Source organism: Sparus aurata, chromosome 7 (assembly GCF_900880675.1).
Source record: "Sparus aurata chromosome 7, fSpaAur1.1, whole genome shotgun sequence".
Classification (NCBI taxonomy): domain Eukaryota; kingdom Metazoa; phylum Chordata; class Actinopteri; order Spariformes; family Sparidae; genus Sparus; species Sparus aurata.
The window spans coordinates 27,316,488-27,341,012 of NC_044193.1; the positions used below are offsets into that span (position 1 = coordinate 27,316,488).

The following is a 24,525-nucleotide window of genomic DNA, read 5'->3' on the forward strand; positions in this document are numbered from 1 at the left end:
GCATGCACACACGCGCTCCAAATGCAATCAGGGTCAATATCCCTTATTACTATTGGCATGAATATTTCAGGCATCACTGCCTTCCGCTCACTTGCATCTATTTTGACACGTGTACACGCACACCCCATGGATCCAGTGTAAATGAAGAACAGCAGACCAAAGCCCACAGGACAGGACGAAGCATGTTTTGGCTTAGAGCTGTAACACTTTTGCTCCCTCCCTCCCACACACACGCGCAGATGCACCCACATACAAAGACACAGCAAATATATGCATATCAGCTGTCAGCAAAAATTCAGCATGATGCATTGCTGTCTTAAAAACAAACATTTTCATTTTCATCATGTTATTGTACATAGACTGTCCAGATAAGTCCAGAACTGAGTCACTGTTTCATTCTGGATCTAGTCTGCTGTTTTAAACTCAGCAGGACTTCATGTCCCTTAACAGGGCTCTAGAATAACTTTTCTCACATGGAGCACTGATACCAGTACAGTGCCAGTACTTGGAAGAACACCAAAAAACAACAAGACATTTATCCTGGTGAAAATTGTCTCTCTCTCCCTTCCCTTTTTAACTCCTTGGCATTTTTAAACACTCAAAGCTGCCTCCAAAATGGGTGAAAATGTGAATAAAGGGTTTCAGTCTGGAGATCTGTTAACAACCTCCTGTCTGTCTTTTTATCCTGTTTGTTTATAGCTTCACAATGAACTGTAGACGAGCTAGATTTGACAGCTTAATGTCTCGATTTGGATTTATAATTGGTCTTAAACTCAGGTCCCAGTAGAATAACAAATGTCTTGGAAAGTCCTAAAATTGGCTCCCTGAAAGCTGGAATCTATATCCTCTCTGTAAATCTATTAAACCAAGAAAAAGCTTGACTCATACTTTACATCCCACTTTCTGCTTTTGTGTATTTTAGCTATTTTACTCTGATGGATCTACCAGTGTGTCCATCCTTTCAAATACAAAACTGATTTATAAATCTTATTGGCTTCATAAGACTTTCAGATATTCTGATAATTCTGAGCATTCGACCCCTGTGATAATTACAGGTGGGTACCTCAGTAATTCCTCGTCTGCACTGTGCCTTCTCTGTACCTCACTACCTTGTGTTTGTCAATCTAGTGTAGTACCCAAAGCTCTGTCTGTGTGTGTGTGTGTGTGTGTGTGTGTGTGTGTGTGTGTGTGTGTGTGTGTGTGTGTGTGTGAGATGCAACCTGCCCACCTCCGAAATGTCATGCCAACCTCCACTTTGCATTATCAGGGAACACAGGAACGGAATGAGAAGTGCAGGAGAATAAGGTTCACTGATTCCATGCTCCTTCCCGGTTTCATATTCTTGTTTTTTTAAAGTTGGAGTTGGTAAAGTTGGGGAAACCGACGAGAGTAAGTTACATGCTGAAATACTCAATTGCAGAAATCCCAGTTTATCAGTTACAATAACTTACGTAGGTAGACTAGCAGGTAAGCCGTTAAGTCATTTTATTCGGGCCAATTTAAATGATTCGATGGTGTTTTTGTTTTTTATGTCAGATCTTTTGATTTATTGATTGCTGTCGGGATAATAATAGATTTTCTACAAAATATAAGTAGAAATGCTTCACACCACATTACCAAGCCTAGTTTTATGGTTTTGGTGCTCTGATCCATGGTTAGTTGTTCCTGTGTGGAAAGCAGTCTGTACATACTGTACCTAATGTAGTGTGTACAGCAGTGTTACATAAAGGCTGAGCTCAATATTCTCTCCTATATTCATTTAAATCCACAGTCAAGTTAAGTCAGTAATTGATTATTGGGTTATGTCACACCAAAACCAATTGTTATTATACCAGTCTTTAAAAAATAAAAATAATTGAATACCTTAATTAAAGGCAAATGAAATCAGGCTGAATTTTACAATAGAACAACAACAATAGAAATGGACATGCAGCAATATTTGTTTTTTTGTATAATATGTATGCATGTGTCCAACTCCACCTCAGATGGTCAAAGGAGGTTTCTGCATGCTTGTCCACTGTTACTACAGAATGGGTTTAATGCAACACAGCTTTCACTGTTTTTTTGTTTTGGGTAATAAATTGGTTGTAAATCAAAGTCCCTGGTAGCAGTTAGGTCTTAATTTGCCTTTTAAACGTGCTCCGTCTCGTTCCTCTTACAGACTGTCTCTGCCTCATTTCCTCCTGTTGTCATTTGCCCGTCTTCCTCTCCTCCACCGCCAGCATTTTACGCTTGTTATTCTCTTTCTGTCCCCCCTCTCTTTCCCTCTCTCTGCCCTTCTTTGCGCATACTGTGTTTTTTCCTTGTTATGCTTTTTCTGTGTTACTCTATCCTGTTCCCCTTTTTCACTCCTGCTGCGTGCTGTATTATGGAGCGTTTAAGACTCTATTTGCTTTTGGCAGGAGCTGGAGTCTGCTTGGGTCAGATTTGTTTTCAGCGCTGCACTGATTGTGGCTTGTAGTACACTGTATGCCCCAGAGTATGCAGCAGAAGAAAAAACACAGCCCCATACACACACATACTCTCTCTCTTTAACATGCACAGTGCATGTTACCTCGCCCCTCTGACTGACTCATTTGTGAAAGTGACACATGTGGAAGACCATGAAAGACATTGAATTGGCCTCGTTCATGTGTTATTGTGTTTGTATGTGGACATGTACATGGTTTCTTTGGACTAGACTGTCTTTCATACATCCGTTTTGTTAATAATATAGATAATAGGCATGGGATATGAAAGACACGATTACCCTGTCCAGCACAATTGTGATTCACAACATTATTCCTATAATCTTCAAAATATTCTTCAAACTTCTTGTGATGATATTTATGATTTTTCTGATACAGAAAATTCACCAGAATCAACTTATTTTCTTTTTTTATCCCTAGTACCTAATTGATATTTATTAATGCGATGCTATTAATGCAAGTTTTTACTGTAATTACATTATACTGATCAAAGGCAACAAAACAAATTATACAATTTGTTGAAAGCCTCTGTGAGACAAAGGTGACTGAATTTATCTAATCTTTAAAAAAATATTTGACTTAAAAACATGCATTTCTTTGTCTGAATGAAACATATTATCAGAATGGTCGGCTATACACTGATTTTATCTAATTGGATAATTTCTCCTTCCTTAAAGTACAGAACAGTTTGTATGTTTCTCTTTGGGATCAGATCAAAAATGATTGGGCACATCTGAATCAAATTAATTGCGCGCGCGCACACACACACACACACACACACACATACGCAGAGTTGGCAGGGAGGGATGCACACATGAAGAGTAGGAGAGCTCAGGCCACCAAGGCTGATCTCATAAACTAAAACTCACACTGACCATCATCCTGAAAGTCTATGAAATGCTCCCTTTGCAGACAAGCATGCTGGTGGTGGGTGTAGTTGGCAGCCTCGTGGCTCCAGCCACACCGAAAGGAAATAAACTGTCATCGTTCCTAATTACTTATTACTTGCAGCTGTGACTGAGTGCTGTCATAGCACCGATCCTCTCCTAGCTCCCACAAATGGACACAAAAATGAACAACAACAACAAAAAATAACCATTACAGAGAATGTAGTAATAATAATCCTAATATCTGGATTTATTTCTCTTTATTAACCTGGCTGCAGCCCCAGAGACAAGATTATGTTTTGTCTTGTATCTGTGCCCCGGGGTTCACCAGGTAAAACCTTGTCATCATTGTATCAAACCACACGCCACTACTTTGATACAATTACATTCTTTGGTTAGAGCGGTGGCATTACTGGATTACCCTTCAGGCCTCAAGGCATCAACATAGAGGAAATGTGACTTCTTGTGTTGATATTTGCAGTATTTAACAGTAATGTTTTGTGTCTGTCATGGCTATGAACCAGCAAGGTGTATCTGTCATGTTTTTATTTATTGAATTTCTTGTAACATAGTGCTACCTCCTTCCACCTGGTATTTGTGTCGGGATGTTTCTCCACTGTACAGACTGGCTCGAGTCTCTGGCTACTCACAGGAGTTTTGACACCAGTCGTTTCAGCTCATTCCCTGCGTTTCCCAAATTAGACCTGAGCAGCGCAGATGGCCTATTTACCGGGCTGGCTCTCACAACACTCCCTCTCATTCATCCACCATCCACATCCATGCTTTGTTTGTTAGGCACAGTCTGAGGGTTCAGTTAGATTTGGATGGATAGATAAGTATGTTGTGCAGACTGTCTATGTCTTTGTGTGATATTTCTGTTTATTTCAGTTTTTTTGTGTGCGTGTGTGTCTGTGTGTGGCAGTCAGATGGAAGTGTATGTGGATGACACTTATGTCAATGTTGGTGTTTGTGGGTGTGTGCAAGATGTCTCATGCTTTGATCTGGCAGCCTCCTTACACTTGGAGCGTGTGTGGGTGCGTGTCTACGTATGTGTGTTTGTCGGTTACTCTATGGCTGTAACTTGTGTATCACAGGCAATGCATACGTGTTTGACTTTGTCCAGTGAGTGCGCTGAAAGCTGACACAGCTGTTTCACAGTAACCACACTGTTTCTCCACACTATCTACAGTTTCACTCCATGGCTCTGCTCCAATCAACTCTCTATCACTTTTTTTTTTTCCTGTGTCTCACTTTCTTCGATTTTCTCTTTCTGTCTGTCCTCCCACTCTGTTGCACAGATTCAATTTGTGTGTCCTGTTGGTAAGCTTGTATTGTTTGCTTTTGAACACAGAATTTAAGTTGATGAATATTATATTTATGGTGTCTTTTATGCATAAAAGAACATACACGTATGAATTGCATGCAAATTGGTTGTGCATTAAAGAATCAGGGTCAGATATAACCATGTATGAAATGGGTAATGGAAGCTACAGCAAGCGATGTGGCCCATTCAAATAATATTGCAATATCTGTGTCTTTAGCACTTTATGAATGCAAGGAGGACTGGGCGACAAAATCAAATATCACAATATTTTTGAACACATTTGTCCATCAGTATGCAACAGTGTTGTAGAGATGACTCTTGGTACTTTAACAAAATGTTAACAATTGAATATATATTAATTAGATATTTAATTTTAATTTATATTTGAGCAGCAGCCCCAAAAATACAAAATTTGTCGGGCTTTAATATAAAGTCTCATATTTTGATAATGATATAATATAGATATATTGACCGCTCTAACATAAGCCATGGATAGTTCAGTTTTAGAATGACGCACATTTTACGGGGATATTTCACTCCTCAGGAAAATCAAACTTTCCATTTTCATTTATCAAAATTTTGAAGCTGAATGCCTTAGGCTGTCATGGTGGGTACAAAAGATTGTAATTGAACATTTCACAGATTTGTACTGATGTCCTTCAACCATTAAACCTTTGAAATACCATTTTATACCAAGTGAGTGTGGTATAACTCACTTCTCTCCCCATGGACAAAGCGGATTAGACAATGATATGGAAGGAAGTCATCAAAGTTGACAGATAATCAGCAGAGAGCGCCACGAGACAGTGTCTACTTTGTAAAACATACTGTGGAGTGTAAAGCCACAGCAAATGAAGGCAATACACCGCAGCTACATTTGTCCCCTCTTTCGCAAACATGTGAAATGTAAGAACAACAAGAATGTAAATCAGTTTGTTTCAGATGTATGTGTGTGGCTTATGTAGTGGGAGAATGACACATTCTTTAGTGTTTTGGCCTCTTGCTCTAGCATGATGACTTGAGACCCTTGAAGTTTGGGCTTTAAAAGTGTTTAGGGCAGTTTATGTCCGTACTGGGTTGCCGGTGTACTTGTATCCCTTTTAATTATGCACAGTTCTGAATTTTATGACAATGCAGCAGGACAATGATACTCGACACACAGCAAAAACAATGACTTTTCTTCTGTTGTGGCCAAATAGTGGAATGTTTTGGACTGGTCAAGTTCGGTCGCTTGACCTCAGTCCAACATGTTTTTCACTCCCTGAAAACCAGACTAAGGACAGAGTCCTTAAACAGCCACACACGGTATGGATTACTTGGAAGGATTAACACATTTCTTAGAGGATGTATTGCTACTTTACATCATTGCTTATTATAAATGGTCTCTCTCGAATAAAACTCTTACAGCAAGCAAAAAAAAATTCACATTTTATTTTTTTAAATTTTTTTTAATACACAATAAATTGCACAAAGATCCATAGAAGGAAGCCCTGTGATTCTCCGTTAGGGTAAAATAGAGGCTTTCAGCCCCCGTCATCCGGGGCGAGAGGCCCCTCAGCTGGCTAAGAGCCAGGGGTAGCATGGAGGTGAGGTATTTTAATTCACCTTAGCCAGGAAAGGAAATTGTTTGCACCGGAGTGAATCAAACAATGGAAATAACTTTTGTGCAGTGTAGATGCTATTCAACAAACCTAACTAACCAAAGTAACAGACTTGATTCATTTTGGGGGGAAAGGTGGTGTTATTAATGGACTGTCTGACAGATGAACTTGATGTTGATTTGACTGCTCACTTACTGTAGTAAGTGACAGGAGCTACATTTTCTATCTGGTACCCCAATGCTCTAATACATCTCTTCAGTTCAGAGAAACACAGCTTTTCCTCCATTACTCTGTACAGTGAAATTTTTGCTGTCGTAACTCCCTCTTTCTTGAAATGCCAGAATCCCACTAGACACCCATTGTGTGTATTTAGGATCAAAGGTCAATTTAATTGAACTTTTTCTGCAAGACCTGGTGGAAAATCCGGTCAGTGTGCGTTGAACTATTTCTTTCCTAGCTGTGTGGGAGAGCACATAATGGCTTTGCTGTGCACGATGTTACACTTATGCTTTTGATGGGAAGAGCTGGTCACATAATATTTGGGATATATCTGAATCACAACTTACCAAATTGACTCAGAGTTACTTGTTTAGGCCGAATAAAGTAGTTTGTTTTGTAGTTTGAAACTTTTTAGGACAAGACTTTTTAAACCAGCCTACAGCTGTACAGTTAAATGTAAAACAGCTTTTGTTTAAAGTAATCTAATAGTAAATCATATCATGTGTGCAGATTGACTTGTCATTTTTTCCCTGTGATACAACAGCTGTTGAATATATCCTCCTAATGTAGTGCTGACATCAGAGTCGATGGCAAAAAGAGGAATACCATTTTGAGTCGATATGAAGTTCTATTTTAGCCAACAGGCTCTTGAAGTAAGCTGTGAGCTATGTCGCACATGTTAGTCATCATTTTACAGATTACATTTATGGAAAATATTTACGTATTATGCTCGCAAGTGGTGAATTAATGCGAAGGTCTGGCTGTTCAGAGCTTACTACAGTTTAAGTTTGAAAAGAGCAGTATAGGCTGCAGGCCATATACCTGTTCACTAAAGAGAAGTGGGTGCGGACACTTTCTTTAACAGCAGTCCTGTTATTGTGTCCACATTCAAGTATGTTTTTCATGAAATAAACGTTAATGATTGAATGGAACTTTTCTTAGCCCATGATCAGAAATAAGGTGAACTGAGGTCTATTCTATCCAGCCTTCCTGCTGGGAGCTTTGACTGGAGTCAGCATCATGTTACATAACACTGTCATTCCATGAATGCCTTGTAACCTAGTTTAGGTTTTTCCACATATTTATCTTTGAACTGAGGGTTTGTTCCTTTTTATTCTCAGGAGTCACTCATCATTTGGCTGGATTACTGATGAGGATAGATTGATGAATTATCTTGTTGTCTTTACTGGCTGATCAGTTGACTTATGAGGGCCACCTCACGTGTGTATGAAAATTAAGGACTGTTCCCTGAGATTGTTGATTTTTTTTCATGCCCTAATGAGAGTGATGTCATCAATGGATGTCATTAAGCATTGTTTACATTTTCTTACTAATTTGAGGGAGAGATGTGACAAACACAGCTGTGCTAACTGGTAAACAATGATAATCTAGCTCTAGAGCAATATTCATTATGTGTAAAATTCCTCCACTGTTATTGTACACTGATAAATTTGTTGCATTCATTTAGGGCTGGGTGATGTGGCTATGACTTGTCATACGCTAACATAATGAAAGTCTGTAAAATGGTGGATAAATGGCTTGTGTTACTTTTGGGATTAGAGCCGTTCCATCCAATACAATTTTGAAAGTCTAGAAGAGTCGCCTGATTTAAAGTATTTCATCCCCATTTAAGTTAGCCTTGCACTAAACCAAAAGTTAGCAGACTTGGTCCCTGGCTGCAGTCACGTTTATTTTTACCAAGTGATAGGCGGTAAGATCTATCTATGGTGAGTAAAAATGTACTAGGCTTATCACCAAATTTGACATAGATTTGATCATGAGCCCGGTTCGAGATCGTTTAATCGCCCAGCCCTTCTTCGATATATATCTCAATATTTTTAAACGTCTACAACAACACTCAATAAATGTTAGGACTGGATGAATAAATACCTTGAATACTGATACTGGGAAAATATTGTAGGGTTGACTATTTATACTTACACAAAATATTAACACAATGCGATTGCTGCTCAATAATCATCAGTAATGTGAATATAATGACCATGTAGGTAAAGGCAAGAATTGGAACAAGTCAAACAGTCTGGTACGTTCAGAAAATTACATAATGTGTAATGTAATGCACTTTAAAATAAGGAAAAAACAACACTTCATATCATGATTGAACAATATCCCAAATCTAGGATGGTACTACTGTGTACAGTCTCATATCACTGTAGCAATATATATTATCAATATTGCCTAGCCCTACATTCATCTATAAAGATTTTAGGCAACTGAAAACTCTCTGTCAATCTTCATAGGTGGTGAGAGTCACAACAACAGGATTCATGGCAGTGATACACATTTGTGGATCTAGTCCAGTGCAATTAGCAAGCCCCTGATGATTCATCCTGGGCTCTCCTTCTGGGCCTGTCAGCACAGAGCCAAACGTTTCCAGCTTGTGTGAACTGTAAACAGCTTCCTAAGTTACTGCTTCTACTTTATCTTAGAGTGGTAGCATTGGAATGTGATGAAAGTTAGACAGTCGTTTGATCAAAATGTCTCATTCTGAACCACCCCATTGAATTAAGCTGGAGAGCAGAGGCCAAGAGTGGTGTTTTGTTAGCCTACCTGAGACAACATACAGTCTTGTTCCAGTGAACATGATTCTTTGTCTGTCTGTGTGTGCGTGTTTGTGTATTTGTGTGTATGTATACACAGCGGCTTGAAACCAGGAGAGAGTGGTTATGTTTTCCGAAGATGTATGCTCATTTACCCAGAGAGGGAAAACCAAGCAACAAACAACAGCCACAACAAGCCTAAACAGAGGTAATGATTTAAACTCCTCCACCCCCCTCTTATCCCACTCTCTCTCTTTACTCTCCATATGGCGTTGGTTGGTTGTGGTTTTGTATGCTGCAGCCCTGTGTGTATGTAGTGATTTGGTGAAGACCTCATGCAGGTTGGGAAATGCAAAGCGATTGTACACACACATGCGATGACAGACATCAATGCATTAATTCAGGCTCATTTGCTTATTTGCTCTTTTGCAATCTGACAGCATTTTTATCAAAAAGGGACACCTTTAGTGAGTGTAAAGGTGCACTGTTGAAAATGGCAGGGCAATTTTGTTTACAGTAAAAGCATTAAAATAAAAGCAATGTTTTTTGAATATTTCTTTGTGATTTGTAGTTTGTTTTTAAGGAGGAAAAAACATCTATTAAAATCATAAATCAAGTTTGGTGTGAAAAAAATCAGGCATTACATTTTTGGGCCATATTGCCCAGCCCTAACACGCGCACACGCACACAGACACACATACACACAGACATACACGCACACTAACACACACTGCCCTTCCTGATTACTCCCTCATCCCACTTGTTTACAGTTGTGCTGGTCACCACAGAGTTGAAACTGTCACTCACAATCAGATTGCTCTTTCACATGTGGTGATTCAGACCGCCTGTTTAAAAAACAGACATCATGTTTGACAGATGTGTACTGTATGACTTCATCTGAGACTTGATTTACAATTACTATTGTGACTTGCTGTACTTCCGATGTGTGTTTGTGTCCTGTGAAGGTTTTGGTTGGTGAGACCACAGTTTTTCAGAAATGATAATCCACCAAAGCGGTAGCAGTCAGGACAATGACTCCACAGAAAAAGGATGTTGTATTTTCAAGTTTTTCACATCATTTCAGGATCAAAGAAATTCTAGTTTCCTGAAGTGATGATTTCAGGAAATGATTTGCCAACCTCAGCTTTTCTTTTGTTGATCTTTGAAATGACGTATAAATATATAAAACTAGAGTAAATAATAACCCCTGGACCAAGTTAACACTGCTGTTAAATACTGAAAGCAGTCAGTGTAGACTTCTTACTATGATGTTTTATTTTCCTGCTAGAGAGATGCCACAATTACTCAGGGACACACTTTATTTTCTTTTCCTGTTTTTCCTCCCAGTCTCCTATAATGCTCACTTAGATTTTTGCCCTGATCCCAGACAATATCACAACATGGACGAGTGATCGAAAAACCTGCCTCTATAAATCCTCGTAACCCTGCAGGCTGTGGAGCAAAATCTTGTTTCTTTCCTTCGCTAGTTTACAGGTTTTTTTCATCTTAAGAACGAGGACAATTCTGTCGATCTTTTTTTTTTTTTTAAACAGAAAACTGCAACAGGCAAGGGTGCTGACAAGGACAAAGTAGCAGTGATCAGACCAGCTGAGGCTGGAGAGGGGGTTAGGGTTATAAATAGGTGTCTTTTGTTTTTATTCACAACAATACCAAAAAGTGAACTTTAAAGTAAAACTAGAATATAGATCTGGTTTGACACAAGCAGCCTGAGACTCATCCTCTCCTCATTGCAATTCCTCACCAACAAGAACGGACAACAGATTTAGGTGTAGTCTCTGCATATATCCTTTCTGCGGCTCAAAATGCAGTTTACCTTCAATAGCTTTTACGTAACCTGTAGAGCTTCCATGAGAGAGAGAGGAAATTAATTTTATCTCAAGTTCTACTCTTAACTGTAGTTCTTCACCATGCATTATTGATATCAGAATATATCAGCTGATAGTGGAAAGAAACTAGGCTGCCACAGCTACTGTTAAAACCTTGGCAAGTAACATGTCCATTACAGATATCCCACCCCTATGAGTAATACGTGAACATAAGGTTGAACACTTTTGTCCTTTCATTTTCTTTCTGAGCTCTCTTATTCACTTTTCCTCTCCTCTTTTCTAATTTTAAAAGAACATGTAACATTTATTTGACTCATCATTTGGACCCTGTGTTTATTTCCTTAACTCTGTCAGTCTGCCCCATCAGTTCTTGGAACAGAGTGGTAAGCTTGTTGTGCTCAGTGTTGGCGTCTGTGTTCTCATTGAAGTTCAGCTCTGTTTTTATGTACAGGGTGTGCTGGAGCTGGTAACTAGTAAAGAGGAAGGGAGAGAGCGGGAGATGGAGGGATGGAGCGAGAGATGAGTCATTTTCTCTGTCAGACACTGTTGTTTTCCACTAAGCCCAGTTATTTTCGCTCATAAATGGATGCCAGGTAGTGGGTGGAAAAAGAGTCCCTTTTTTTGATTTTCACATTTGGTGTAATTTTATAATGGAGGCAGACTGTGGTTGAACTTGAAACATTTGCCTGGACTTGTCCCTACGAAACCCTCTTCTCCGTCTTCACATAGACCAAAACATGTTTTGTGAAATTGCTTAGTGTAAAATTAAAAGTTGTGGTTTGGTATATTGAAATGCTCAAGGTTGTTATAGTGTTTCAGAATAGGGCTGAGTACAAAAAATGGTTAATGTCTCATATGATTAATTATTGATTCTTAAATCTCTAAAATGGATTTGAAATAATATTAACGGACCAAAAAATCATTAATTCTTTCATGTATTCATTCTTGCGGTTTTAAAATGAAAATACTTCAGATCAGCTTAATTTCCAAGTTTTTTTTCATATTGAAGTCCACCGGGCTACGGACAATGGTGAATGGTTTGGCACAAGTATACTGAGTGAAAGAATGAAATCAGTGCCCCCTGTCTCTTTCCAAATCTGCAATAACCTTTATTTTTCTTGGGGGCATAAAGTTGACATGCTAGCAGAGAGTTGCTTCTTTACACATCCAGCCAATATGGAGCAATATTAGCATTTGTTTTGTTTCATGTTCTAGCCACAAAATGAATTTAAATCCAATATTCACTCGCCTTTAGCTCTGTCTAAATTTGAGAAATGTCTCTCATTCACTGCTTGTGTCTGTATCTGTTGTTTGATGCTTTACGGGTGGGTTTTTCAGAGCTTCATCACTGAAAACAGCTGCCTGCTGCAGCAAAGAACAACCCTATGACAATGAACCAAAACAGTTAAGTTGGGGGCCGTAAAACCAAAACAATAAATTGACGCCGTAAATGTCAGTTGAGCTGAGCGGAACTGCAGAGTTTGGTGTGGGTTTGTCACTACGAGACGACCCTTTTATATACAAAAGTGCTTGTCTCATGCTAATGGTATCCTGACAGGGCTTTAAATTGATATATTGTAACTAGTAGTTGTGGTAATGAAGGTATTGTTGATGTGATGGTGATGTTATATCAACTGCACATCTTATCAGTCTGGATTATGGCATCGGTAAAATAATATGAATAAAGTTTAAATTTAAATTGAATAGCAGCATGTAGGGAAGATGCTGTACTAAATTTTAAGTGCTGGCAGAAGCCATAGAGTACCTTTTCCATTTAGATTCACTCATGCCAACGCATTTGAAACATGTTTGTTTGTCTTGTCTTCTCAAAGCCATCGATTCAAGCCGGCAGAAGCAGTATGTGCTTGTATTCATGGCAAATTGCAATTGAGTCCAATAGGGCTGTAATCTCCTAGTTGACTGGTCGATTTATTGGTCTATATGTTCTGGCTCGACCAAAATTCTGATTGGTTAATTTTTGGCGTGTTAATTACATGCTGCTATGGCCAATGCAGTGTGTCCTGCATATGGCATATTTGCTAATGGGGGTGTTTTCAGAGCACCCCTGTTTCACAGGTAACAGTGTGTCTTAAGAACACCCCCCTTGTTTTCATTATTTTGGATTAGCCGAACCCACTACTGACAAACAGATTGAAGAATGTACTAGAAGGTCTAGGTCCGGTGGTTTGTTAAATATTTATTTATTTTTAAGCGTTTAATTTACAGTCATTCCTATTCTACCATGTCAAAGACATCAGCAGTGTGGCAGCATTTTATAAAAATGGAAAAAAAGTTGAATGCAAAGTTTGCAAGCAACAGCTTGTATATCACAGCTCTACTACAAACATGGAATATCAACTAAAAACGGTAAGCTGACTTGTCTGCGTTAGGTTGCTCCGTCCGTTTTAAGTATATGAACAATTATTTTTTCTTAAAGTGGACTTGCCTTTTGTGTTTAAGAGTAAGTTGTGTTTAGGCTAATAGTTCGTGTCTCAGCCACGGAGCTGAGCTCCTGTGTGTGAATGGATAGTGTCTGTCAATTATTATAACATGACAAAAACAATTGTCTAAATATTCCGCAACAGTTCTTGTGCTGATATCACTAGTTGACATAGTATATTTTTGTAAATCATGGGCTATGATATTGCGCAGATGCACCTGATGCAAAACGCTGTCAGAGCCAGAATCAAATAGACTCCTAGTCTTCATGTTTATTTTTAATTAATTAGGTGGAAGGCTACCAAGACATCCCCCTTCCCCCCCGATTTTTAGCCGTAATTTCATGGCTTCGGTTGACCAAGGATTTCTGTGGTTGATTACAGCCTTAGAGTCCACATCTGCTCATCTCAAACCTGCACATTGCCACACAAGTTGTAGCGTGCAACGTCATCAAAATCTGTGCACTAATAGATTGCAAGTTGCAACACAGTCAACAGCAGAGTGAAGGAGATATTGTTCAAGTAGTCTGCACATACCCATTCAGTCACATCATTTGGGAGTTAACTTGGTTAACTTTATTGGGAATATATACAAGTATGGATGAGTCAGTGTTGAAAGGGTTGACAAGTTTGTAGAGAACATCATTATCATTCCGTAACTGTACATCGTTGTGGAGGTAGGGCAGAGTTTCATTAAACTCATACCTGATTTACGATGATTCCAGAAAGAATGCCCCTAAATTTGAAGAAATGGCTCTGTTGCTTAACTGGTCACAGACATGATGTGACATGTCTCCTGTAAGATTGTAATTTCACAGTGATCATCTTAACAGAGCTCGGGGGTAGCACCAGAGAAGTTAACTTTATGATCTCATGGAAGAAGTGAATATTTAATTTGCGAGAGCTCTACTGTTCTCTGCTTGATTGACAGACTGTGGTGTTGAAGATGCTAGCCCTGAAACTTCCTGTGAATACTTCTGTGACACTGAATAGAAAAGAATCGAGCAGTATTAGATTAGCAGCAGAATGCATTAAACTGAATCAAAAGACAGATGGAATGGAATTGAGTTAGATAATAAGAGTTTGAATGGAAGCTTATGTCTGTGTTTGGGTCTGAAGTAGCCTTTTGGAGGGGTCATTTACACTCTGTTAAGCTGCCTGTGAGAGTTTCTTCTTTTTATCACAGTGGCTAATCTCTGGCCCGGCCGCTACACTGTAACCACTTCTTTCCCGCCATGACTCGTCTAAGATTATGGGCTGGTCTTTCACAGTAGGCCATTGTTGAGAGTGGCATTCATCTCCATTCATCCTTTATCTATAGTACTAAATGTCCGATATACTTCTATCAATTATTCTGGAATCCCAACTGAACATTCACAGTTAAACAAACTACCTTGTTCAGGCTCACAGTCACTATGAACGACAATCTGTCATGTGTGTTTGGATACATATGTATATGACTCCAATACCAGCCCTTCCTTAACATGTTATCAGTACATGCTTTGTTTAATGTCTGATTTCTATGGAGCTTAACATAGTGCTTGGCAAATTACCCACCAGCTGATTCTGTGTTCTTGAATGCTCATACATCACACAACACTCACATGCAGGCACATGCATTAATTTGAAAGGGCCTCTACTAGAGGTCGACCTATTAATTGGTTTGGCCACTTTAGCGGCGCCGATAGGACCTTTTGACAAACCATTGTTATTGGCTTGACCTGGCTCTGATAGTTGCCGATGGCTGAGTGGAGGATTCACTGAGTCAGTCATCATCACTGCTGCTGAAAATATCTAAATCCTCTTAATCTCTCTCTCCCTTTTAATCGTAAATTAACAAATTGACATAGACAGGTAGCTGCAGTAGGTAAAGGTTAGATATGCAGCAGCCGTACATGCGCGACAGTTTTTCAATGTAGATTCAGAGAGACTAACGTTAGTTCAAAGATATTTTTCCATAAAATAATTTTCCACTCAATGAAATACCTTCTTACTCTCGCAATGAGGTTAGAAAATATGGTACCGACGTAACTTTAAACGTGAATAGCTGATTTTACAGGGGGCTGACAAGTGTGGCATTCTGCTCATATCTCGTTTCGCATAGCCAGACCTCTCTCATCTGACCTGTTTTCAGTTTATCTAGTCTTGAATATATAATGCGACACCATCACCTCTTCCAAGATGGGGACAGGGCACTGAAGGCAGCCAGGCAGGCAGGAAAAGAAACCACTCTGTTGACATTACGTTACTTAATACTGTATTTACCAATGTGATGTTCTCTATTTCATAATAATCCAGCCACCTAACTGATCATCCATTCATGAAATGAAATCGCACACGCTAATTTAAAAATCCAGTATTGGTCAACCTCTGGCCTCTATATAGAAGCATGGAACACACTTAAGTCAAACAGCTTAAACTATATAAAAAAACAGCAAATTTTGGTAGAGCTAAGGAATATAATAAACTGTCCGTCTTTGCTCACTTGTCTTTCTTACCCTCAGGTGTGCATAAACTAAAGCTTCAGAACTTCTTTTTACAATACAAAAATATGAAACTTTCGGTTATCCGCCAACAGAAGCAAGCAATTATGGGTTATCAGCATCAACCGAAAAACATCCATATTGTGCATGTCTACTGCTCTGATCTGTAAGTCGAGGGGACAGAGGTTGATAAAACCATTTTACCGATCTTGGACTCGCACACTCATTTGCAACATCACATCTGAAAAAGTTACATAGTCTCAATGTTCTCCAGTTTATAGTCTTTGGCTCAAGATGGTTCCGTTGAATTGCTTCTTTTTATGCTTTTTGTCAGTTTTTGTTTAAGGTGGCAGAGCTCTGCACTGCAGCTTTAACACATTTTTTTTACTTGACCTTTAATTAGATGTGTGCTACATTTCTGTGTCTGCCATGGCAGCATGCACTAAGACAATGACTTCGTAAAACATATAAAACAAACAACTAAAGTAATGTTAAATGCTGGGTTTTACTTTGGATAAAACTGGATACCTCCTGTCTGTGTTGTGAGATAAAAAGTGTGGCTGGTTGATCCTCCCCTTCCTATGCGTGCATCAGTCTCTGTGTGTCATGATCAAGTATCAAAGTGCTTATCTGTGATAGCTTGCTTGGATCAGAGGCATTAAAAATTGAGGCCTGTGTGGTGACACTTGTAGTGTGGTTGTGGGAAATCTGAAAGTGACACTTGAAACTTATTCAAACACAAATCCACTGTCTTTCATTTCCACAACAGTATGTAGAAGCATCCTTGTAAGCATTGCCATAAAATTAGTATGTCATTATGTATCCACCCTAGATACTGGCAGTTAAACTCCACTGAACTACAACATAAAAACTGTATTCTGTGTCTTTAACTCTTCGGTTTGTGTTACTGGACAGTTAATGTTCATAATTAACATTTAATGTTTATGATGAAATTCTTATTCAACACATTTCTTTACTTTTGTTGGCACAGCCAGCACATTATTTACTTTATCACAACATCTCAGAGTTGATGGTTTGCCTTCAAGGTTTTTCTGTTATTCTGCAACAAGTTCTTTGGAGACATAATTTGTCCATTCTTTATCACTCACTACATGATAATTTTGTCAGTGTTGAAATAACTGGAAACAAATTGTGGCTAATATTTAAAAAAAAAAAACAACCCAAGTCTGGTACCCCTGAATTCATGAAATTACAGGGAAGAGCTGCTGGATGTTTCAACACTCACTATTATCTAGAAAAAGTCAGGCTCTTCTTCTTCAGTAAGAGGCCCTTCTGCCTCAGTGAGTGCCAGGCCCTTCTCCTTCAGAGCTCCTCTCCCTTTAACAGCGTGCCAAGCCACATCAGGGAATGTGAAAGAGTCTGTTTTCAAGCACAGACTCAAGATCCATCACTTCAGTTTGATGTATCTTAACCCCTGCCCTGACCCTGAACCATGTCCGCTATCGCGATTACCTGGTTTTTATGAGGCGGCGCTCTCACATCTGATCTGTTTCTGTCTATCCTGTGTTATCTATTTGTTTGTATATTCGTTGAAGTGAGTTTGTTTTACTGTTGTAAAGCTTGCTGAGAGCACTCTGTTAAATACACTTCAAATTCCAGTGAAGTTTAAATGTGAACTTTGAGTGTGTGTGTTGTTGGTGGTGGGTGTATTGATTTACACCTGCATACTTGGCAGTCTAGACAAGCTGGGAGGAGTCCTCAGCACAATACTGCAGTGGAAGATAAACTGATACTTGGCTTAATGTTACTATTATAACTATTATTACCTGCAGAACAAAGGTGCTGGCATCTGTACACTGGGCCGTCACCGTGCCCACTGTGTCAAGTCTCAGAATGACAGGAAACTGGAATTGGTATCAGGGAAAACATGGGAAGCATTCTTTGCATGATTATCACAGAGTTGTATGGATCTTTGGCTAGATTGTCAGTTAATACGCGTTTCAGACATAGCTCATAACCGTTTAACCTAACTGCTGTGTATCTGTTTCTCCTCACTCCGCCACCTGCTACCAGTAACACGTGGAAATAATACACAAAGGAATTCACCTTTCTGCCTTTAGAGAGGATGAAGGGAGCTATGGACTAGAGTTGCATACCGGGCGGGCTTATCCTGTACTTTTGGCTGTTAGAGGCTACACAAATGGACTCCCCACACACAAAGAACAGCGTGCTTAGTTTTCAACTTAGGAAAGAACAAGGTTGTATTTCCCTCCAAAGTCCAAGTTAGAAATGGCAAATTAAAGGATCCTTCTCAAGTTACTCCTAATACAAAATGGAATCTAAATTTTGAAAATTGTGTTCAATGTAGATGCTATTTCTCCATTCATACTATTCAGTTCAACCACAGAAAATAGTTTACCATCCCATCATAGCATCATTTGTTTCTTTTTTTAAAACGCTAGGTAGATAAAATTCAACGCCCAGGCAGTTTTTAATCACACATCCACATCACCATGTTAAGTTCATAGTGTTAGTGGGAATATGTTAACATGCTATTATTCTGGTTTTAAAAAATAAATTGATAAATAAAACAAACCTGCAAAACATCTTTTCCTCTGCCAGACAAGATGAACACACACTGTAACAACAGTAGACAAGAGTTCATATTTTGTCATTAAAGTTGATCCAGGTAATATGTTCTTGCTCTACATTGCTGCCACATTTTTAACAGCAAACATGTGTTTAATTCAGTAAACTAACACAGGCAGACCTTCCACTATTTTGTTTTTTAAAGGAAATTAATAGCAAGAGATGCCCTCAGGAAGAGCTTTTTATGTGATGTGTGCTGTAGCCTCAAATATTTAGGATATGCCACTCAGACCTCATCTAATGAAGAAATTACCCAATAATAAAGGGAGGAAAGGAAACTATTTTCTGATGAGTCTGTTTGGAACACTAAAAACATTGTTGATTTGCCGGTAAAGTGAGAGAAAGTTCCCTTTAAGAGCTGTCTGCCAACATTAAGCACCCCTATTTTTCAGTGAGCTAATATGTTAGTTTTGGCCTATTGCCTTTTTTTTTCACTTTGACATGGAGATTTTGGCAGAGGCAGAACCTTTTTTTTAACCTTTGTTTGAAACAGCAATGGAGTGATGAAATCACTGGGACTCTGCATTGTAGATTGTGCTGCAAGTTAAACTGGCAAATGATGTTCGATTTTAAACAGTGTAATGGTACAGGTGATTAGGAAAAACGGTTGTTTCATGCCTTCATGGTTTAATATGTTAAACACAGATGATTTCATATTCTTACATATGAGCAGCTTAAAGGAAAATGTGTTGAAAAGTCAGTACATTAATAGCTGTTTAGATAAGATTTTTAGGTGATTTTCATATATAAAACTCTTGCATGCTCACTTACTGTCTCTGTCAGAAGCCTTTTGAATGTATAATATTTTAGATGTCCTAAGATCAGTTGTCATCATGTCAGCATTTAGAGTACATCAGTCATATCCATTAACTGAATCACTAGCATTATAAAAAGTGTATATCAGTCTAATATACAGCAGTCAGTGTGTGTATGTGTGTGTGTATGTGTGTGTATGTGTGTGTGTGTGTGTGTGTGTAGATAGATGGATGGATGGATAGATAGATAGAAATATCTGATAGACCATGAAAATCACTGCATGTCCAGCATGAAATCATAACATGATTTGCTGTGGGGGGTCTTGGGCAAGCTGTCCAAATATTTACATTATATGAAAAACACTGCTGTTATGCTGCTAAAGGCTTTGTCAAATAGGATGGTTGGACCTTGAAGACCACAAGTTACTGATATGGTAAACTGTTCAGTCACCGAAGTAGAGTAAGATGCACTACTGCTGTCTTGCTAAAACTGTCATTGCCATCTGTCACACACAATATATCCAGCAATAAAACTCTGATTCTTGTCCTCCTCCATGTTCCCTTTCAACATATCCTCATAAAAATGATGATTGCCATTGTCACAGGGTTATCGTTGAAATGGTCACAGTTTGGTTAAGTTGAGGCACCAAAACTTGATCATCAGGTTCAGGAAAAGATTTTGCTTAGGGTTCAAATAAGTACATCATTACTGAACTTATGTACCTAACTTTAGTTACATTATGCATGAGTCACAAAAATGTTACAGAAATTTGGATCAGTCATCCTTGACTTGGTTTCATACTGGACACGAAAAGTGGTTTCTTCTGTAAAAGTGTGGGTTTCTTTGACCCTTTCATCTGCTCCAAACGCCAAACCAACCTTCATCCTTTGCTCCCATCATAATGACAACAGCCATAATGTTGCTGCTTAACAATAAACATAAATATGGCTTTTAATATGCTCCTTGCACAGACAACCAACACAGCTGTTTTTACTGTTGGGGATGGGCCCTTTCATCATTAGTATGTCTTAATTTGAAATGGCTAATCGTGTTATTGACTTCCTCAGGCTACTTGAGGCTTAGAAAATTCTTATACCTAAAGTTCACTGCCCTATCGCATTCCAGTGTCATGTGGTTGCACCCTTAGCTTATAGGGCCAATGTTGCCAACTTAAAGGTCACCAGACCATGTTTATTCAGTTCATATGGCTCCAAAGGTGACTTCAGCTAGAGGTTGGCTAATACTATTTTGTTCCGTGATGGTATGCTTTTGATACCTGTAATGTTTTCAGGTCATTGCTCAGTGTAAGTACTTTACTAGTAATGTGAGAGATGTTGCATGTACTCTCCCTCAGCTCTACAAAAGTATGTAAGCATCCATCAGCTTGTTGTTTTGGTTTTAAAAAGCTTTCAAAAAATAACATATTGTGTGCATTGTGACTAGCAAGTGAACATAGTGAATAGTTTAACATTGAGCAGCTAAAGAGCCTGATAATTAACTCAGTACTTCACTCCCAAAACAGGAGAAGAGTGAATGTTACACTTATTATAGATTTGTCAGGCAGCCAGACACGTCTTTATATCAATGCTAATGTTGCTTTGTCTGCTGTGTGTGTGTAGATAGGCGAATGTGTGCTAACATGTTCATATCAACTCTGTAAGGTGAAAATATCTTTGTGAACATAAAGGCAGATAATATTGCTTTAATTTATTAAGATGACTAATATTTAAATCTTTAAAGGTCTTATGCAAGTACAGAAGGGTGCTTTGTTTTACAAGGGATGCGTGAAAACTCACCAAGACGGGACTGGGCTTTTCAAAATAGACATCTGAACTTGAATTTGGATCACTAATATCACATACTACCTCATGTCGGACTGTTTTCAAGTTGTTTTATTTATCTTGAGTTTAGATAAAAACAAAAGATGAGTCTACTGGTTTAAAACTTTTGTTACTATAAACTGTCATTTACTCATAGCTTCAGTAAACGTGGTATGGTGTTGCCAAGATGCAGCAGTTGTTAACGTATTTATCTAAAAAATGGCAGTAAAAACTGCTACATCAAAGAGCGCACTGCATCCAAGCATCTGAATTGGACCATTTTGTTGATGCCTAACACATTGTTCTAATCTTGAATTCTTTTTTAATTATGGGTTGTAAAACAAAGTTGCCAACAGTCTTATTGAACTTTTATGACCTTTAATCACTCTCCCTTGATTTAATGACATCATGGTGGTACACTTACTGAGATAACTGCAATTCAAAGTGTAGGAGTGTTTGCCCAGAGGTTATTTTTGTCCATTTCCCCCTCAGTTCAGGGAATCCTTCTTCTTTCTTTTGTTTTTGTTTTCCATGACTACCTCATTTCTGCCTGCTTTCACTTTCTCCTAGTTTCCTTTTCTCTGTCCCTTTTCCTTATTTTGTGCTTTTTTAAAGATTTTGAAACTCATTCAACTTCATCTGCTTCTTTCTATTACTTGCCTTGCCTTTCAGATTTTACTTTTTTTTTTTTTTACATGGTCATCTTCACCCCCCCTTTTTCCTCTTAACATTCTTCACTGTTTGTCCCACTCTCGTCCCCTCCACTCCCTTCTCCGTCTCTCACCCGTCCTGTCATCCCCTTTCCTCATGTCACTGATGGTTTGTACTATATTTGTGGAGTTTGACCTCAATCCGCACACTCCAATTACCAGATTAACCATTAACTTAGAGGTTTCACCTTGTTGGCCCTTTGCCCCCACTCCTTGTCATCACTGACACAGCTACAGGCTGCATGTGTTTCTGCTGCATCAAATATGCAAGTTTTGTTGAAGAGAGAGGAAGAGAATAAGAGGAAGTTATTGGTGTGGTGGGAGGAAACAGTCAAGGTGTACAGGAAGCGGTAAAGCGTGGGAGCGTAGGGAGTATCAATGAATGTCTGAAATCACTGAAGCGGCTAAAGAGTTAAACCAGAGGAGGGAGGGCAGAAGAAGAGCCTGAAGTGGGATTTATACCTCTGCAACCTGCAGGGAGATTTTGTCTGGAGAAGTGTCGACTGTGAGCTACTGTTTGGCTGCTGGGAGGAAAATGGAGGAAGCTCTCTCACAGTAGTAAAAGATCAGTGGTAGCTGCCCATGCTGCTGGGTTTGGTAAGGTGTCATGTTGCTTCCTTGTATCAGATATTATTCATCTTTGTCGGTTTATTCACCAAAGGCAGATGAAGTTAATCAATTTCAGTGTTATTTTGGATTAGGGAAGTGTCTTTATTAATTGTTTGGTAACGTTAAAATCATGTGCATGCATATATACGCACAAACTTTTATTAATTTTTAGACGGACATGAGGATGAAAGATGAAAGATATAGAGAATGGTAATAATATCTATAGAGAAAGTATTTTCATCTGAATTTATTGTTGTTGTGTTTTTGATCATTGAGTCACAACATAATCAGTATGACTCATGACAGGATATGCCAGCAAATGATTTGGTGTATTTTAATAGGCATATAATGTTATGATTACTCTGTTTTGCAATTGAATCAGCATGCATCTTGAGGACAAGAATAGACTTCACCAAAACCAGACTGGTCGAGAACTAACCAGAAAATCAAAACAGAAAAATAGAGATGGTTAAAAACTGACAAACAAACAGACAGACACCAACGGGACTTCATGTCGGCTGTAAATTCTGTTCCTGTCTATTCAGTCTCCAATTTCCCCCCATAATTTCAAGTTGTATAAAAGACAAGAAGTAAAAAACTAAGGCTAAGCATTTTTTAGACAAACTTTCTGCTCACTTGACTAACTCAGCATACTGGTTCAATATTCGGTATTATGAGGGTTTTTGTGAAGTGGCCTATGAATGGGTTAAGCAATCAATAGCCTGATAAGGAAGGCACTAATTTGAGAAAATACATGTTGGTATGCATTCAAGAACAGTGTAACATTCTCTTTCTAAACTGCATTTATACTCCTCATAGCAGCCATAACCAGAGCCAGGAGGGTTACAACAGAATACAAAGTAGCCAGTGAGGTCCATGACCTGGTTTGTATTCGCTGTGCTCGTCAGAATTATTGTACCGGACCTCACTCAGTCACCATGTCACTAGGGCCCCTCTCAGTCCACAGGAGACTGCCCTCCTTCCAAATCATAACCTGTTCAGACCTTGTCATTCTGTACACAGCCATGGAAATTCAAACAACAGAACATTTTCAAATGGGAACTTTTGGCAGAGAAAACTGAATTGGAATAAATAAAACAACAAAATAAATCTATATACAACTGATTTGGCATGACATAAAACCAAGAAAAGGAAAAGCCAAATGCGTGGGCTAGTACTGGCACAACAGTTTGCTCTGCCTCCCAACTGAGCTACTGTAACACTCTATGAGGAATATAAGCCCCTAAACATTGTTCTATTTGTTCTATTATGTGGATATTGCATAATGCTTTGTCCTTTTTCCTCAGGCCCAGATCAAACAGTAATATAAAGCCTTTTCTCTGTACTGTCAGTGTAATTAAAGTAATAGATTGTAGTTTGTGCAATATTTATTAGTCTGTTTGGTCGTGGATAGATGAATCCACACGTTCAGTTTGCTTTTGCAGAGCTGCTTGTTGTCACACACACACACACGCATGCGCGCGCACGTGTACACGCACGCACACTCAGAGACCACACAGAAACGCTCTGTCCTGTCAGCTTCACTGGATGAATGCTCAGACAGCTTCTTCTCTCGCCTGAGTGAGGAGCAAGAAACAGGGAAACGGAGGCTTGTACAGATCTTTAGAGAAAACAACTAATAATTTATCCTAATGTTGACACTACATATTTAGCTTGGAGTCTGACTTTGAATCAGTAGGAGTGTGTGCTTAGGCCATATTTTATGTAATGAAAATGTTTCTCTGTGGAAGTGGTGGGTGGGCTTCTCTGCAAGAACAAGGTCATATTTGATGTTATTTTTGTTATATGTATTTACAGAGGAACATAAAATTAATTAATTGAATGTGGGATGTTTTAATGCGTGTACAATTTGACTCATGTGGAATAGCTCAGAAACCTTTTCACCTCTGTGGACATGCACCAATCTGACATATACCACTGGTGCTCTGTGTCTCCACCTCTGTCTGCTATTCACGGATCACAGTTTACGTCAGCAGAGATCTGGCCTGAATTATAGCTCCTATTAATGTGTTATTTGTTTTACTTGGCTCACCCCATAGTGAAGGCCAATGTATCTTCAAAACCTACTGTTGATTCTCTGACAAAATCTAACAAAAACAAGTCAAATATTCAGAATTCCTCAATTCACTCCTCTAAATTCTTCTATGAACACAGTGAACATTTTGCATTTT

At 38.8% G+C, this 24,525-nt stretch overlaps 1 protein-coding gene across 5 annotated transcripts in view; it reads left to right on the top strand.

The window, feature by feature from the left end:
- LOC115585272 (vitamin D3 receptor A) overlaps positions 1-24,525 on the top strand; it is a 106,363-nt gene that overhangs the window by 37,727 nt on the left and 44,111 nt on the right. Inside the window, exon 3 of one of the 5 annotated variants that reach the window (XM_030423536.1) lies at positions 9,161-9,268. The exons of the other annotated variants lie outside the window; for them this stretch is intronic. Coding sequence (XP_030279396.1) covers positions 9,187-9,268 — 82 coding nt within the window. The 5' untranslated portion in view covers positions 9,161-9,186. The remainder of the gene's footprint in view (positions 1-9,160; positions 9,269-24,525) is intronic. 5 annotated transcript variants of the gene reach the window in all.